Here is a 17,872-nt window from a genome sequence, read left to right on the forward strand (position 1 = left end):
AAGACCTGCAATGTTGTTATCTCATTTAATTCTTTATAACTTTGTGAGGTATTCTATACATGTGTTGAAGTAGACTTACTGCACAATGTCACTCAAATCAATTCTTGGAAAATAAACGTATCTGTTTTCATAATCGTAGTCCAAAGAAAACACACGACTTCCTCCATGACCAACAAGTACAGTCACATTGAGTGTATCAACATCAACTTCCATAATAGATTGAGATTTGGTACTTGCAAACAGAAGCTTTCCACTAACAGCTGAAAAACAGTGTTCATGGGGTTATTCAATCTACCATTTTGTTAAAAAAAATACACTATCAGTTGTGCCAAAGTCATAATAGCCTGTCATAATATACTGAACTTTCGACCCATGCAGTTCTTTAAATAGTGTAAATGCCAGAAAATGAACGGTATGACAAATTATTATGCATTATATTTTTTAGAATATAGTTGAGGGTTAATTTTAGCTTTATGTATTATTTGTTATTCACACATTATAACGATACAAGGACACAACATAATTAACTGAATAATGTCAAATTACTTATTAAAACACCTAATTTGTTTTGCCTACAATCGTGGGTACATATTGTGAATTGATCATATGGCTGATATACTGTGTTGATACTAGTATATTGCTGCAAACTAGTCAAGTAGTCAAACAAGATATGTAAGATATGTGACCCTTAAATGTTTCGTGAGAGTTAAAAGTCCTTTTATTACGCCATTACATGTAACGGCTGGTTTTTTTTTTTTTTTTTTTTATAATCGATCTAGTCATCCTGGTCATTTAAAGGAAATTATCAGTTGAATCAAAACAGTGACGATGAACGCATTCCTGAAATCGTTTAAAACCCCTAGGTTAGTAGGAAAGATGAAATAGAAATATTTATAGCATAGCAATTTTCTAAGATAAAAAGTGATTAGTTGTGTTACTAAGATATATTTTAGCAGACTTCAGATTGAGATGCCTATCAAAAAGTCGGGACACTTAGTGATTCCCATAATATTATGACATTTTTCTAATTTAGTCTGTATTATAAAAATCCGTAATATTTGATATCGAACACAATATTTCTAGTAATGCATGAAAGGACTGCAAATTTATTTGAACTTACGACAAACAAGTCATTATAGCTTGAAATTGGAGATTGTAACAAAGAAAGTAATAGGACTATGAACTAGCGGTTTTATTTTTATCACTGAAAGTCATGTAAAATTCAAATTTAAGAAAGCATACCCATTACAATGAGAATTTGTCACATTTGTTGTTAGTAATCATATTATGATTTTGTTTTATGTAGCAAGTATGATTGTGTCAAATTACAACCCTGAAATTGCTTTTTTTTTTATATTTCAGCTTTTTTTAGTTATTACGCATGCATAGATTGAATACTTAGTATTAAAGTTGAATGCTTGTATTATTTAAAACTTAAGGTAAGTCATTTGAATACCACCGCGCATAAAACTTGCGCAACTACGATCCGAAGACTGTCAGATGTTGAAATATTATTTGGGGATTGATTTATGAAAATATGTTTTTTCACTATTAAAGAGGTAATTTATTTATTAATAAATGATCAAAAACTTAATCATTATTTTATAAAGATCCTTTTCCAACGCATTTTATATTTACGACTTTCTACCGGAAACTCGAAATTCTTCAGCGTCGATCAACCGGAAAATGTAAATATCAACACTCCAACGATTTGAAATGGTATTTTTAAAATTTAAAAAGGGTAAATTTTCGACAAACAAATTAATAAGCAAATCTGCGTCGTTTATGAAAATCAGACATCAGAAAAGTCAGAGTAATTCAAATTTGGCATCTGGAATAAGAGAGGAACACGATTATTGTGTTACTGTTAGTGACAATTTAAATGTAATAAAACTTGTATCAAATATCGCCGGAGGCAGAAGTGATGAAGAAGATGAACTTATATATGATAGAACTGATATACTACCAGACAACCTAGTTCCTTTAAATTTTTGTAGATTTATTATTGAAATTGATCTGATTATTCAAGGCCTTGAGTCATGTTCAAATTGTATGAAACACCTTCATCTGAAGGATTCATTAGGTGTTTTACCAAGAGGGTTAGGAGGATGGCTTTACATAGAATGTAAGCAATGTATTCGAGTTAAGAAAATCCCACTGTCAAAGCGTCATTTTACAACACCGAGCAAAAGTGGTCCAGGAGTTTTTGATGTAAACACCAAAATTGCAACAGGTACATGAATGGCACTCTGAAAAATTATAACTGTATTTTTGTGTTACTTTTTCATTTTTGTTATATATGTGATCAATAAATGATTTTTTTTCTTCAGGTTTAATTCAGTCATGATTTGAAGATAGAAAAATATTAACATGCATATACATGTAACCCTTTTCTTGGTGGGTCATGGAGAAATTTGGCTTAAACAGTTACCCCATTGTAAATTGTGTTTGACATAAATCTGTTTTAAAGGCCTTAAAATGCAGTACTGTTATATACATGTATGACATTGACAGCCAAAAAGGAAAGGGATATCAGAAATTGATTTTGGTGAACTGATTAAAATGATGCATCCACATGTACATGTCATGCATGTACAATAAAAACAACATAAATAAAGTGGATGTAAGCAATTAAAGGCAACCATAATACTTTCAACAAGGAGAAAAATTGATGTCATGGCATAGTCAGCTATTTAATACCTGACATGAAAAATATAAGACAATTCAATTATGAAGACTATAGACAGACTAATTTAAAACCAAGAAATTGATGAAAAACCTATATGACAGACATGAACCAACAACAACCACTGAACTTGATTGTACAGTCTCCTGACTTGGGACAAGCACATTAAGAATGCTGATGGGTTAATGAGTTCGTGAGTGCTCAATTCCCCTAACAGCTAGGACTGTGCATTGTGAAAGAAACTAGTAAATCAGTTGATTTTCTTTCCTTGCCATGCTGGTTTCCGTGTCAAATGGTGGAATCTGAAGAGAATAGTTTACCATTTGTTTAATCTGTAATTTTAAATTGAACTGATGGAAACCTGAAGAGAATGATGTACAATATGTTTTGCATGGACATTTCAGAGAAGACTGTTGATTGTTTTATTTTCATTGGTAAGCATTTTTTGAGATCAGTACATGATATATTTAAACTAGTGTCAAAGATTAAATAATGTAAAATATTTTGTAGATACAGAAGTGCTGTCTACTTAATTAAGGACTGCTTACTAAATTGTTAATTACAATCAGCTTGTTTATTTATGTCAACTGTTTGTAATTCTTTGTTATTAAGCAGCTCCTATAAACACTTTATAAAATTGGAATGGCTCCATGTGTGGCAAAAAATTGTTTGATAAATTAGGTAAAGTATAAATAATATAATAAACAATAACCATGCATAATTACAGCTATTTCATGTACTGATGTCAGAGGTCTTCCAGATTTGTGTTAATTTCATTATACTTTTTCTTTTTCCTATATTTAAAATTTTAAAACACAGACATATTGAAAGAAACATATATGGGTTTGAAATTACAAATTTTAGTAAGATCAGCATAGGAGTTTATATATATATATCTATTAATAAGATTTGTATTGAAAATAAATTAATATTAAACATGTTAAATTACTTGTACACTTTACTCACAAGTTAAACTATTTTTTAAATATAAACCTACTAAATACACTATATACATGTACTTAACATACACAAATTATAATTTATTATATACATGTATTAACTTACATGTACTTTACACTAAGTCTATACACACACCTTATACTTTTTTATACATTTGTTTGCAATACACTTCATGTATATACACAAGTTATACTACTTTTTTGTCATCAGAAGAAGCATTATCAGTGATCTTTAAATCAAATATTTATTGCTGGTACTAAGGAAGTTTGTACTTTAATTCATTTTTAACATGTATAATACAAATCAATGCAATAATTTCATTTTCAACAGGAATGCTTCACGTAGGCCTTGGTGAGACCCAACTTAGTAATCTGTTGGCTTCGGTGAATCTTCACTATTTGAGCGTATCTGGGTTAAAGACGAGAGAAGAAGAAGTTGGGGCAGCATTGGATTCATATGCTGAAGAATCCATGATAAAATATCTAAATATGGAGTCTAATTTACAGGAAAATACTCATGGTTTGTTGTAACTTAGGCATGTTTTTTTGCTCGTTATTCATGGTAATTATCGAGTTTTACAAACTATCCAGAAATTCTTAAACTATATCATGTCATCTAAGTAGTGGGTAGGAGGCCAATCAGCATCAATTATTAACTTTTGACCCTTACCGTCAATATACACATATTATTTTGGGGTCCTCTTTACAAAAGTGCCAGGTGTAAATTGCAGATTAAAAACAATATAAAAAAAAAAGATATATTATAATTGCCAATGAGACAACTCTCCTCAAGAGACCAAATGACACAGAAATAATAGGTCACAATATGGCCTTTAACAATGAGCAAAGCCCATACCACATTATCAGCTAAGAAAGGCCTTGAAATGACAATGTAAAACAATTCAAACAAGAACAGTGGCAGATCTAGAAATTTTCATAAGTGGGGCCCACTGACGACATAAAAGGGGGCCCACTTCATTCATGATTCAGTGATTCCCTATAAAATCAACCAATTTTTTACCAGAAAAAGGGGGCCCAGGCCCCCTAAGCCCCCCTCAGTAATTCCCTATACAATCAACCAATTTTTACCAGAAAAAGGGGGCCCAGGCCCCCTAAGCCCCCCTCTTAATCTGCCTCTGAAGAAAACTAACAGCCTAATTTATGTACAAAAAAATGAACGAAAAACAAAAATGTAACACCTAAACAAACAACAACCACTGAATGTAAGGCTCCTAATATGGGACAGGCACATACATAAAGAATGTGGCGGGTTTTAACATGTTAGCGGGATCCCAACCCTCCCCTAACCTGGGACAGTGACAGTGGTATAACATAACAATATAAGAACAAGTGGTGTAACAGTACAATATAAGAACGAGGTATAAAAATCAGTTGAAAAAAAGACTTAACTCATCAGATTGATAAAAATACAAATATATATTTACATTGTCTGAAATATAAAATTTATTTGTACTCTCTACAAAAGCCAGAAAAGCTTAACAAGTCTCACTTTTAGTCCAGTTTATACAGCTCATACAAGTTATTTATATTTTTTCTCATAATGTACAAAGTAAATATTGTATATAACTTGGGATCAATTTGCTATTCTGTGCAATTTTTTGTATACATGTTTTTTTTATTTTATCAATAGATTCTGATGACAATGGAGAAAACAAAGGGATTGCAGTTTCCACCGATACCTGTTGGCAAAAAAAAGGCTCCGGGAAATCCTATAATAGTTTGTCTGGTATAGTAACACAATTAACACTATATAAATTAGTATTTGTTATGTTTAAAAAATTGAAGAATATTATTTTGAAGTATCAATTGATGTTCAACTCAAATAATAAGTTTTACACAAATTTTTAGTCATGCTTTGAGATAGTAATTTGATGATTGGTGTAGAGTCTTATCATGACAAGTTACAGATCAAGTTCAGTTTTGGTTTGGTCTAATGATTTTGTAGAGAGTTATGGTCCTTGTACTTAGGAAATTCACTCACTTAATCAGTTTTCCTCATCTTTTCTTCTTGCTTGAAGATATTTATTTGAAAATTGGTATATAGTATTATCATGACAAGTTAAATATCAAGTTCGAATTAAGTTCCAGGCTGATTATTTTGTGCAGAGTTATGGTCCTTGGACATAAAAAAATTCACTCAGATAATAAATGTTCAAAATTTTTTTGTTTATCTGTTTTGAATACAATGACTTGATATTTGTTATATAGTTTACACAATGACAAGTTATAGTTCTGGTTAACATTTTGTTCTAGTACAATGTAATTTTAATCTGTTAGGGGACTATGTATTGCCAGGAAATGCTCACAGAATGCTTGTTATTATCCTATTGATAACATGCACAAAATATATCATGTTTCTATACTAACAACATTAAATCTTTTGATATGTTATGCATGTTTTAGGATGTGCATCACTGATTGGACAGAAGACCGGGAAGGTATTGAATGTAAAAATAAAATCAAAAAATTGCAGGACTTGTGATGTTGCCAAAAGAAAAGGTATAGTTCCAAAAGAGCACAAATGCAGCAAAAACCATACAGGCTCATCTAAAGGCATGGAGCCAGCTTTAGTGGTTGATATGATAAAAGATGTAATAAATAAGGGTGTCGATATTAAAGAAATTGCTGGTGATGATGACACTACAGGTTTTCAAAGGGCACAAAACGTTCTTAAAATAAAACTTAAGAAAAGATCGGACAAAAACCATATCAAGAAAAACATATCAAAACAGTTATATGCAATAAAAAAGAATTACAAAGAATTGTCACAAAGGGTCATCAATTACATCATGCAGAATTTTTCATACATGGTTGCGCAAAATAAAAAAAACACAGAAGGTGTAACAACTGGCTTGAAAGCAATGGTAGGACATATTTTTGGTGACCATAGCTTCTGTAATACCAAGTGGTGTGTCTTCCTTGAACACCCTTTGGCAAAATTTAGTAAGTTACCATACGGCAAACCACTTCAAAATCCAGAGCTGAGGAAGGAACTGGATAGAATTTTTATTAAAAAATTATCAATTCAAGCAGAAAAACTTGCAAATCTTGCTAGCACTCAAACAAATGAAAATCTCAACCAAATGTTAGCAACAAAAGCACCTAAATATAAACATTATTCTGCATCTAACAGTCTAAGTTACAGGTTTAGTGCAACAGTGGCACAGAAAAATGAAGGCCACAGATATGTGCATGAGGTAATTAAATGAACTATTTAGAACAACATCTGTAATTCTTTATTAAATATTTTTCTAAAGTTGTATCCAGACTTTGACAGAACCACAACATCACATTCACATAAACATGGTAAACCCAAGGTTTCAGAAATTCATGAAATTTGCTACCCATCAAAATAAATGAATCCTCAATATTATAATATTTTAATAATATTTATGTAGAGTCGGCAAGGTATACAAACAGAGACATATATCGTCTTCAAATTTTAGTCATAACATTTCAGTCAGTGAGTGTGTGTACAATATTAAGATTAAAGTTGAGAAAGGCACATGTATACTGTTGTAATTATTAAATATTTTTTCTGACATGCATTTTAACAGGTTCATGAATCAATGGGGCTCTCACCAGGCAATTTTACCATAAAGCGTGCTGCCTTCATGGATAAGATCAGAAGAAAGTACAGTAAATTACAGAAGACGAGGAAATATAAAAGGAGAAGAATTGAGCTAAAGTCGGAGAAATGTAACAGCAATGGTATAGCAGAAGTTCTAGAGGGAACAACTTATGAAACCAATATTGGTACATGCATCTTCTTTCTGTTTTTATACGACCGCAAAAAAATTTTTTTGGTCGTATATTGGTATGACGTTGGCGTCGTCGTCGTTGTCGTTGTTGTCCGGCGTCGTCCTGCGTCGTCCGAAGACACATTGGTTTTCGCACTCTAACTTTAGTTTAAGTGAATCGATCTCTATGAAATTTTACCACAAGGTTGATTTTGGGGGTTATGGTACCAACAGTAAAGGAATTAGGGGCCAAAAAGGGGGCCAAAAATAAGCATTTTTATACGACCGCAAAAAAATTTTGTGGTCGTATATTGGTATGATGTTGGCGTCGTCGTCCTGCGTCGTCGTCTGAAGACACATTGGTTTTCGCACTCTAACTTTAGTTTAAGTAAATGGATCTTTTTTGAAATTTGACCATAAGGTTAAATACCACAAAAGGAAGGTTGGGATTGATTTTGGGGGTTATGGTACCAACAGTTAAGGAATTAGGGGCCAAAACGGGGCCAAAAATAAGCATTTTCTAGTTTCCAGACAATAACTGTGGAATGGTGTATAGATCTCTCTGAAATTATACTACAAGTTTCCATACCACAAAGGGATGGTTAGGATTTGCTTTGGGGGGTTATGGCTCAAACCGTTTAGGAATTAGGGGCAAAAAAGGGGGAAAAACAAGGTTGTCCTGGTTAATGGACAAATACTTTAGTACAAAACATAATTTAAAGCAGTGTAAGGGAGATAAATCAAATACATCATTGAAATTATCTCCCTGACACTGCTTTTAAATTATGTATAAAGTAATGGTTAATGAACAATAAAGATAATTTAAAACAGTGTAAGGGAGGTAATCCAAATACAACGTTTTGGTTACTTCCCTTACACTGCTTTTAAATTATGTTTAAAGAAATGCATATTTATAAAGGAAGACCAGTAAAAATATCTGCAAATGTTGCATCTTATTTTTTTACAAAAAAATCCATATGAAAGATTTGACACTATATTTATTAATTCTATTATAAAATAGATTAAGTTAGCACTATGGTAAATGGGTAATTATGGTTGCCAACTCCATTGGAAATTTGAATTGAGATTATGACCATATCTTGAGGGAAAGAATTTTTTGGGGGAAAAAAGGGGGGGGGGGGATAAAAAGAAGTTGTGGGGGGTCAATTTTTCTCATTTCAGATTTCAGAAATTAAAAAAATTATTCTTCAAATATTATTTTTTTTTCAAATTTCAAATATTGAAAAATTTCAAGAAGAAATTTTTAATTGCACAGTATGGCGCATTAGATTTGTAAAATCTTTGATCACATTTATTTATTTGTTATGCCGAATCCAACAGTGTATTTAGATTTTTAATTTTGGGTCCAGTTTTCAAATTGGTCTACATTAAGGTCCAAAGGGTCCAAAATTAAACTTTGTTTGATTTTAGCAAAAATTGAATATATGAGGTTCTTTGATATGCTGAATCTAAACATGTGTTTAGATTTTTGATTTTTGGCCCAGTTTTCAAGTTGGTCCAAATTGGGGTCCAAAATTAAACTTTGTTTGATTTCAACAGAAATTGAATATATGGGATTCCTTGATATGCTGAATCTAACCATGTATTTAGATTTTTTATTTGTGGACCCCGTTATCAAATTGGTTCATATTGAGGTCAAAAGGGTCCAAAATTAAACTTTGTTTGATTTCATCTAAAATTGAATTATTGGGGTTCTTTGATATTCCAAATCTAACCGTGTATTTAGATTTTTAATTTTGGGTCCTGTTTTTTAAATTGGTCTACATTAAGGTCCAAAGGGTCGAAAATTAAACTTAATTTGATTTTAACAAAAATTGAATTCTTGGGGTTCTTTGATATGCTGAATCTAAACATGTGTTTAGATTTTTGATTATGGGCCCAGTTTTCAAGTTGGTCCAAGATAGGGTCCAGTATTTAAACTTTGTTTGATTTCAACAAAAATTGAATATATGGGGTTCTTTGATATACTGAATCTATACATGTATTTAGATTTTTGATTATGGGCCCAGTTTTGAAGTTGGTCCAAATTGGGGTCCAAAATTAAACTTTGTTTGATTTCAACAAAAATTGAATATATGAGGTTCTTTGATATGCTGAATCTAACCATGTATTTAGATTTTTTATTTGTAGGCCCCGCTATCCAATTGGTTCATATTGAGGTCAAAAGGGTCCAAAATTAAACTTTGTTTGATTTCATCAAAAATTGAATTATTGGGGTTCTTTGATATGCCAAATCTAACCGTGTTTTTAGATTTTTAATTTGAGTCCCGTTTTTTAAATTGGTCTTCATTGAGGTCCAAAGGGTCCAAAATTAAACTTAGTTTGATTTTAACAAAAATTGAATTCTTGGGGTTCTTTGATATGCTGAATCTAAACATGTGTTTAGATTTTTGATTATGGGCCCAGTTTTCAAGTTGGTCCAAGTTGGGGTCCAAAATTAAACTTTTTTTGATTTCAACAAAAGTTGAATATATGAGGTTCTTTGATATGCTGAATCTAACCATGAATTTAGATTTTTTATTTGTGGGCCCCGCTATCAAATTGGTTCATATTGAGGTCAAAAGGGTCCAAAATTAAACTTTGTTTGATTTCATCAAAAATTGAATTATTGGGGTTCTTTGACATTCCAAATCTAACCGTGTATTTAGATTTTTAATTTTAAGTCCCGTTTTTTAAATTGTTCTACATTAAGGTCCAAAGGGTCCAAAATTAAACTTAGTTTGATTTTAGCAAAAATTGAATTCTTGGGGTTATTTGATATGCTGAATCTAAACATGTGTTTAGATTTTTGATTATGGGCCCAGTTTTCAAGTTTGTCCAAGTTGGGGTCCAAAATTAAACTTTGTTTGATTTTAACAAAAATTGAATATATGGGGTTCTTTGATATGCTGAATCTAACCATGTATTTTGATTTTGGACATTGGACCATAATAGGTAAATTAAAAAAATTCAAGTTCTTAGACCACATTCTTTCTGTGTCAGAAACCTATGCTGTGTCAAATATTTAATAACAATCCAAATTCAGAGCTGTATCAAGCTTGAATGTTGTGTCCATACTTGCCCCAACTGTTCAGGGTTCGACCTCTGCGGTCGTATCAAGCTGCGCCCCAGCAAAGCATTTTATTGTAACTTCCAGACATAACTTGTGTGTTAGTGTATGGATCTCTCTGACATTGTACCACAAGGTTCCATATCACAAAAGGAATGCTGGGATTGATTTTGGGGGTAATTGCCTCAAAATTCTAGGAATTAGGGGCCAAAAAAGGGGCAAAAAACAAGCATTTTTCTAGTTTCATGACAATAACTTGTGTGTAAGTGTATGGATCTTTCTGAAATTGTACTACAAGGTTCCATATCACAAAGGGAAAGCTGGAATTGAGTTTGGGGTGTAATTGCCCTAAATGTTAAGGAATTTGGGGCCAAAAAACACATTTTTCTAGTTTCCAGACAATAACTTGTGTTCAAGTGTATGGATCTCTCTGAAATTGTACTGCAAGGTACCATACCACAAAGGGAAGGCTGGGATTGAGTTTGGGGGTGATGAATCATAAGGGGGTTCAAAAAATTTGGGGGGGGGGATTTTTTTTTTTTTTCCTTTTTTTTTCTTTTAAAATTTTCCATTTTAAGTTGGTTATTTCTGATTTATATTTAAAAGCAAATAATAATGATATGGTAGGAGATACACACCAAACAGGATGTGTAAATTATTATATAATAAGTATTGCGCAATAGCAAGAAATTTTCAATTGCACAGTATTGCACAATAGCAAGAAATCTTCAATTGCACAGTATTGCACAATAACAAGAAATCTTCAATTGCACAGTATTGCGCAATAGCAAGAAGTATCCAATAGCACAATATTGCGCAATAGCAAGAAATTGTCAATTGTACAGTATTGCGCAATAGCAAGAAATATTTAATTGCACAGTATTGTGCAAAAGAAGATACTTCATATAAATTGCTTATTTCTTGACCAATTTCAATGGGGTTTTATTCTTGAATTCTTGGGGTTCTTTAATATGCTGAATCTAACCATGTATTTAGTTTTTGGATTTTGGGCCCCGTTTTTAAATTGGTCCACATTGAGGTCCAAAGGGTCCAAAATTAAACTTTGTTTGATTTCATCAAAAATTGAATTATTGGGGTTCTTTGATATGCCGAATCTAACAGTGTATTTAGATTCTTAATTTTTGGTTCCGTTTTCAAATTGGTCTACATTAAGGTCCAAAGGGTCCAAAATTAAACTTAGTTTGATTTTAACAAAAATTGAATTCTAAGGGTTCTTTGATATGCTGAATCTAAACATGTATTTAGATTTTTGATTATGGGCCCAGTTTTCAAGTTGGTCCAAATCGGGGCCCAAAATTAAACTTTGATTGATTTCAATAAAAATTGAATATATGGGGTTCTTTGATATGCTGAATCTAACCATGTATTTAGATTTTTGATTTTTGGGCCCCGTTATCAACTTTGTCCACATTGAGGTCAAAAGGGTCCAAAATTAAACTTTGTTTGATTTCATAAAAAATTGAATTCTTGGGGTTCTTTGATATGCTGAATCTAACCATGTATTTAGATTTTGGATATTGGACCGTAATAGGTGAATGTCCAATTTAAAATTTTCAAGTTCTTAGACCACATTCATTCTGTGTCAGAAACCTATGCTGTGTCAAATATTTAATCACAATCTAAATGCAAAGCTGTATCAAGCTTGAATGTTGTGTCCATACTTGCCCCAACTGTTCAGGGTTCGACCTCTGCGGTCGTATCAAGCTGCGCCCTGCGGAGCATTTTATTAAATATCATATTTGACACAATTACAATACAGGAGCATGCCACTTTTCATTTAAAGCTCACCTTGCTGGATGCAATGGTGAGGTAATACCATCATTTTGCATCCATAGTCATTTTTTATTCATTCACGTTTCACATTCAGTTTTTCCTTTGAAAAGAAACTCATGCCTTACCTATCATTATATTTTAAATCAAATTTTTTCATTCATGTCACAGTTAATCCAAATAAGCCCTAGCAAACTTCTCAAAGCTTCTGGTTATAAGCCAAATATAATTCTAATACAACATTGTTTGCAACAAATATATAACAGTTTATAATTGCCAATGAGACAACTTTCCACAAGTTACAAAATGACATATAATAACTCTTTCTTTAACTATTATCCTCATTAGCACAATTAACTAAAAAAAAATAAACCAAATGTAAAGCAATAATCAAATAACAAGAATAATTATCATGATATAGAGTAATTTCTCGCAATTTGATTACCTGATATTGGTTTAATAAATTTCAGTACAATTTTCTATTACATAAATTGGAATTATCTCCCTTATACCATTGACATAATGAAAAAAAACCAAGAAAAATTAGTGGTTTTAAATTCCTAATACTTATTTTTCAAATTTAAGATTAAATGTCTAAATATATTTCGTTGGTATTGTCCAAATAATTGAATATGAATATAATAATATGTAATATAACAAAATCAGGAGAAATTCTTTACACATGTGCAATTGTCCTAATATGGAATTTATTTTGTGAATAAAATTCATATCGGGTTTTGCTTTGCCTCAATGAATATGAATTTTATTCACCTGATAAATTCTTGTATTAGGACAATTACACACTGTGTAACTAATACTATTTTGTAGACATTGAGGATGATATAACTGACCAACTAGAAGAAATTCCAACTTGGAAACAGATAACAGCTGAGGAAAACTTTCCAATTTTAGTATTTGATCTTGAAACTACAGGCTTGTGTATGTATTCCTATAGAGAAATTTATGTGTATCTGAGACATAATCAATCAAAATTTATTGGTGTAAACAGCTTCATTTTTACATGAAATTACATTTCTTAAAAATGTATACTTTTGCTGGCTAACAAAAATCACAAAGAATTCAAAAATATCTTTCTTTTCTCCAAAAAAATACAACATTCATAAATGTGTGTGCTTCCCATGACAATGTCACAAGGTCCGGGTACACAGTTATCGTCCTTTGATTTTCGTTGTCCACGAATATAGTCCCTAGTGTGGACAGTGTGTTACTTGTCGATTTTTTTGATACCCCTTCCGAATTTATTTCTCCATGTTTTATGACTCAAATAGTAAGTAGGGGGTGAAATGACACTGTAAAAAAATTTGGGTCATGAATTTTAAAGTAAAGTAGTGATTTGGTCCAGCTGAAAAATGTTAAAAATTAGCACATCGGAAACTGTCAAAAGATTTGAAGACCCCCTTAGCATGAAATTGTCCATATTTTGAGTTAGAGCCGATGAAGTTTTCTATAATTTTGATATAATTTGTCCCAAAAGTAGTACAACACACTGTAAAAATATTATTGAGAAAGCGCAGGTGGGATTTTTTTAATTTTCATTTATTGTCTAAAAGAAATGCACTACGAAATAACTGTGTACTCGGACCACAATGATGCATGGGAAAAGAACAAAATCGTGATATTACTCATTGGGTGGTAGCTTAATAATATAATTACAAGAATTGAATGCTTCTTTTTTGTAATAGTATTGGGTATATTCTCACAATAAAATATTCTAATTATTAATTGATTCCCCAATGAATACTAAATGTGCCTAAGTCATTGCTATTACACAACAATAAAACTCTGATATATACAGAACCATCCTTGGCATTTTCAGTTGTTCCTGTTTTGAAGTTATCATAATGATTATAAAATAAGAAGATGTAGTATGGTTGCCAAATGAGACAATTCTCTACCAGAGACTAAATGGCAAAGAGGTTAACTATAGGTTACCATATAGCCTTTGACAATGATCAATACTCATACCACACAGTCAGGTATGGAAGGCCACAAAATGACAAAACCAGAAAAAAACTAACCACCTGATTTATGTACAAAACAATTACAGAAATACAGAGGTTAATTTTATTTTTTGAAAAATTAACCCTTTTATTTCATAAATTTAAGAATAAATTCATTTACCTGATGTTCCGAAGCTGGAATTGAGTTTTGGGGTAATTGCCCAAAATGTTTAGGAATAAGGGGCCAAAAAGGGGCCAAAAATAAGCATTTTTCTAGTTTCCAGACAATAACTTGTGTTCAGGTGTATGGATCTCTCTGAAATTGTACTGCAAGGTACCATACCACAAAAGGAAGGCTGGGATTGATTTTAGGGGTAATTTCCTCAAAATTTTAGGAAAAAAACAAGCATTTTTCTACTTTCAGGACAATAACTTGTGTGTAAGTGTATGGATCTTTATGAAATTGTACTGCAAGGTTCCATATCACAAAGGGAAAGCTGGGTTTGAGTTTGGGGGTAATTGCCCTAAACGATTAGGAATTTGGGGCCAAAAAGGGGCCAAAAACAAGCATTTTTCTAGTTTCCAGACAATAACTTGTGTTCAAGTGTATGGATCTCTCTGAAATTGTACTGCAAGGTGCCATACCACAAAGGGAAGGCTGGGATTGAGTTTGGGGGTGATGAATCATATTGGGGTTCAAAAAATGTTGGGGGGATTTTTTTTCCCCTTTTTTTTCTTTAAAATTTTCCATTTTAAATTGGTTATTTCTGATTTATATATAAAAGCAAATAATAATGATATGGTTTGAATAGGTAAATTAAAATTTTTTAAGTTCTTAGACCACTTTCATTCTGTGTCAGAAACCTATGCTGTGTCAAATATTTAATTACAATCCAAATTCAGTGCTGTATCAAGCTTGAATGTTGTGTCCATACTTGCCCCAACTGGTTTTCAGGGTTCGACCTCTGCGGTCGTATCAAGCTGCGCCCCAGCAGAGCATTTTATTAGCTTGTAGTTGGGTGTGAACTAAGGGTCCATATTAAAGGACGTACTTTGATCTATAATAGTTTACTTTAATAAATTGTGACTTGGATGGACAGTTCACTCATACCTCATCTTCTTATATCTATTGAGTTTGATTAACAGATCATTTTAAAAATTTCAGCTCGTCAGTCAGATATTGTACAGATAGCAGCTTTAACTGAGAATGAAACTTTCTCAGCCTATGTTATGCCATCAAAGAAGATAACACCACAGGCATCTGATATAACAAAACTTGCATTCTTTGATGGGCAAATGTACTATGATGAAGTTCCTTTGGAAAGTTCACCACCATTTGAAGTCTTTACTAATCTTATTGCTTTTTTGTCCAAGTTTCCTTCTAAACCAACACTTGTTGGACACAATATAAAAACGTTTGACTGCCATATACTGTATAATCAATTGAATAAATTGAAGATGTGGGATGAATTTTGCCTGTATTTTAATGGGTTCATTGACACAAGAATATTGTTTAGGAGTGAATATCCAGGTCGTCAAAGTTACAAGCAGTGTGATTTAGTGTCAGATTTTTTTGGGGGAAAGTTATGATGCACATAATGCTTTGTATGACTGTAAATCTTTATTTAAACTGGTGCGATCACATGGAAATTTAGCTTCTCATTTCTGTAAGTATACATTTGATGGAATGTACCCAAAATATTGCCAAAATGACTTATCTTTCAAAGCTCTTGTTGAAAATAAAGTAATGTCAAAACAATTAGCCAAAAAGGCAGCTTCAACTGGGTTGTGCAAGAAGCATTTTATTTTGTCAATTCAAAGAAATGGTATTGATGGACTGAGGGCACTTTTGTCTCAAAAAAATAGTTCAGGTGTAGTACGTGTTACAACATCAAAATCTATCATTCAGAAGGTGTATGATTTTTTTGTTATATGAAATGAAGAGTAAATTGTTTTAGATTCCATATGAATCTGATTATATATACATTGTAGAATTTAAATGGAACATATTATGGTGAATGCTACTAGAGATTAACAGAAATTTTAATCTACAGACATACTTGCTTCTGTGACCAAGCTTCTATTATATCAATTAGCAATAATTGTTATTATCAAAGAAACCTACTTCTTAGGATGCTAAATCTTTGACCTTATGGAGAATCAGGTCAATATATATAATATAAAGATTTAAATACTACATTGCACCATAAATGTTAAAGTTAATATTTGTTTGTGAGCTAAATTTTTGGATAAGAGATTAGAAAAATTTGACTGGTCCTGTAGTCTACTACGCATACCTTATTTTTTAGCAATTTGATTGATCCGTCCATGCTGAATGTCAGGAAATAGAATTTTAGTAGTAAAATGTTTTATAAAATTTTATAATGTTGTCTATAGTTCTTTAATTGTATGAAGGATTTAAAGTCAAAGATGACATTTTGTTTTACCACAGTAAGAATGATCATATTGTGTACCACACATATGTTGTGTGATCCATATTAGTGAATGTAATTTGTTAGACTTGAAAAAGACCACTTAAACTTATATCTACCTGATATATAGTTTATAACATGTTTATAATTTGTACTGTCATTGTATAATATCACTACTTATTTAAGGATTTGTGAGCTGTTGCCATCAGTTTGTGTCAATTCTTGTCTTCTGTTCACATTTCATATCTTAATTTAGGAGGCAAATTTCAATTAATTAAAAATGGAATATTCTATCTTGTTACCACACTTGTTGGTAAAATTTTATCCAAAATTAACATGATTATTAACGAAATATGTAAAATAGATATTTTTTCAGAATGATACTATTAAATAATGACTTGTGAGAATGATTTGTTATAAAAAAATGTTTTAAAGAAAATTTATAGAAAAATTATATGAGAAAATACATGTTCATGTGAGTATCTGGTTTGTTATTTGACCAAGCTTGTACATGAAGGGTTATGATGTAGTACTGTTCTTGCATATATGTTTGTTAATATGTGCTGGAATTTATTTTGCCTTTTATCATTTTATCAAATAAAGAATTCAAACACTATGCAAAGATCAATAAGAGTTGATGTGGTTTAAATTTTATACAGGTTGCAAATATTTTTCTTTTCATTAACAAGTTTTATCAGATTTATCTTGACTGGTGGTTTTTAAATTTTACTGTTCCTACTGACATTTTTGTTTTCAATATGTAATACAATAAGTGTTTGTAACAACTGTGATAAAAAAAATAATGAAAATTGCAAATCTTAATTTGGATTCAAACATTATATATTCATATATATATATATATATATATATTTACAATATGATACATAATGGACTAAATTACCAGTCTATTAATTAATAAAAATTGCTTATAGTTCATGCTTGTATTTCTTTCTGTATATTGTGCAACAGAATAAGTGCAATATTATATATGTCTTGGATACATAATACAGATCCCTTTCATCAGATTGAGCTCATGTGTTTTCTTCAATTTGTTTTAAATTTGGCATGGATGCAAAGGATAGGGAATAAAAGTCAACAAAGCCATTTGACATCTTTCTTTCTAGCAAACAAATTTTAATTTTAACCTTTTAATCTCTTTTTTACTCAAATAATGAATTTCAATTTATGTGTCTAGTAGAAGCTGCAGTTTAC

General features: G+C 31.4%; 3 protein-coding genes across 4 annotated transcripts in view; 2 read left to right on the top strand and 1 right to left on the bottom strand.

The window, feature by feature from the left end:
- Positions 1-17,872, bottom strand: part of LOC127706097 (E3 ubiquitin/ISG15 ligase TRIM25-like) — a 630,321-nt gene that overhangs the window by 449,132 nt on the left and 163,317 nt on the right. The gene's annotated exons all lie outside the window — the stretch shown is intronic.
- Positions 1,786-16,588, top strand: LOC127704364 (uncharacterized). Its single transcript, XM_052208396.1, has 6 exons — positions 1,786-2,233; positions 3,977-4,165; positions 6,070-6,863; positions 7,224-7,422; positions 13,096-13,206; positions 15,394-16,588. The coding sequence occupies exons 1-6, from the start codon at positions 1,786-1,788 to the stop codon at positions 15,816-15,818; spliced, it is 2,166 nt and encodes a 721-aa protein (XP_052064356.1). The 3' UTR covers positions 15,819-16,588.
- LOC127705474 (uncharacterized) lies at positions 2,067-6,875 on the top strand. Its single transcript, XM_052209789.1, has 4 exons — positions 2,067-3,120; positions 3,977-4,165; positions 5,297-5,392; positions 6,070-6,875. Exons 1-4 carry the CDS (start codon positions 3,057-3,059, stop codon positions 6,873-6,875), a joined length of 1,155 nt encoding a protein of 384 aa, XP_052065749.1. The 5' UTR covers positions 2,067-3,056.

Source organism: Mytilus californianus, unplaced genomic scaffold, assembly GCF_021869535.1.
Source record: "Mytilus californianus isolate M0D057914Y unplaced genomic scaffold, xbMytCali1.0.p SCAF_6, whole genome shotgun sequence".
NCBI classification, from domain to species: Eukaryota; Metazoa; Mollusca; class Bivalvia; order Mytilida; family Mytilidae; genus Mytilus; species Mytilus californianus.

Excerpts from the sequence above, each read along its gene's own strand:
- LOC127704364 (XM_052208396.1), top strand. The coding sequence starts at position 1,786 with ATGAAAATCAGACATCAGAAAAGTCAGAGTAATTCAAATTTGGCATCT. Across the intron at positions 6,864-7,223 it reads GCCACAGATATGTGCATGAG|GTTCATGAATCAATGGGGCT; the intron begins GTAATTAAATGA and ends GCATTTTAACAG. Across the intron at positions 13,207-15,393 it reads TCTTGAAACTACAGGCTTGT|CTCGTCAGTCAGATATTGTA; the intron begins GTATGTATTCCT and ends TAAAAATTTCAG.
- LOC127705474 (XM_052209789.1), top strand. The coding sequence starts at position 3,057 with ATGATGTACAATATGTTTTGCATGGACATTTCAGAGAAGACTGTTGAT. Across the intron at positions 3,121-3,976 it reads TGATTGTTTTATTTTCATTG|GAATGCTTCACGTAGGCCTT; the intron begins GTAAGCATTTTT and ends CATTTTCAACAG. Across the intron at positions 5,393-6,069 it reads ATCCTATAATAGTTTGTCTG|GATGTGCATCACTGATTGGA; the intron begins GTATAGTAACAC and ends TGCATGTTTTAG.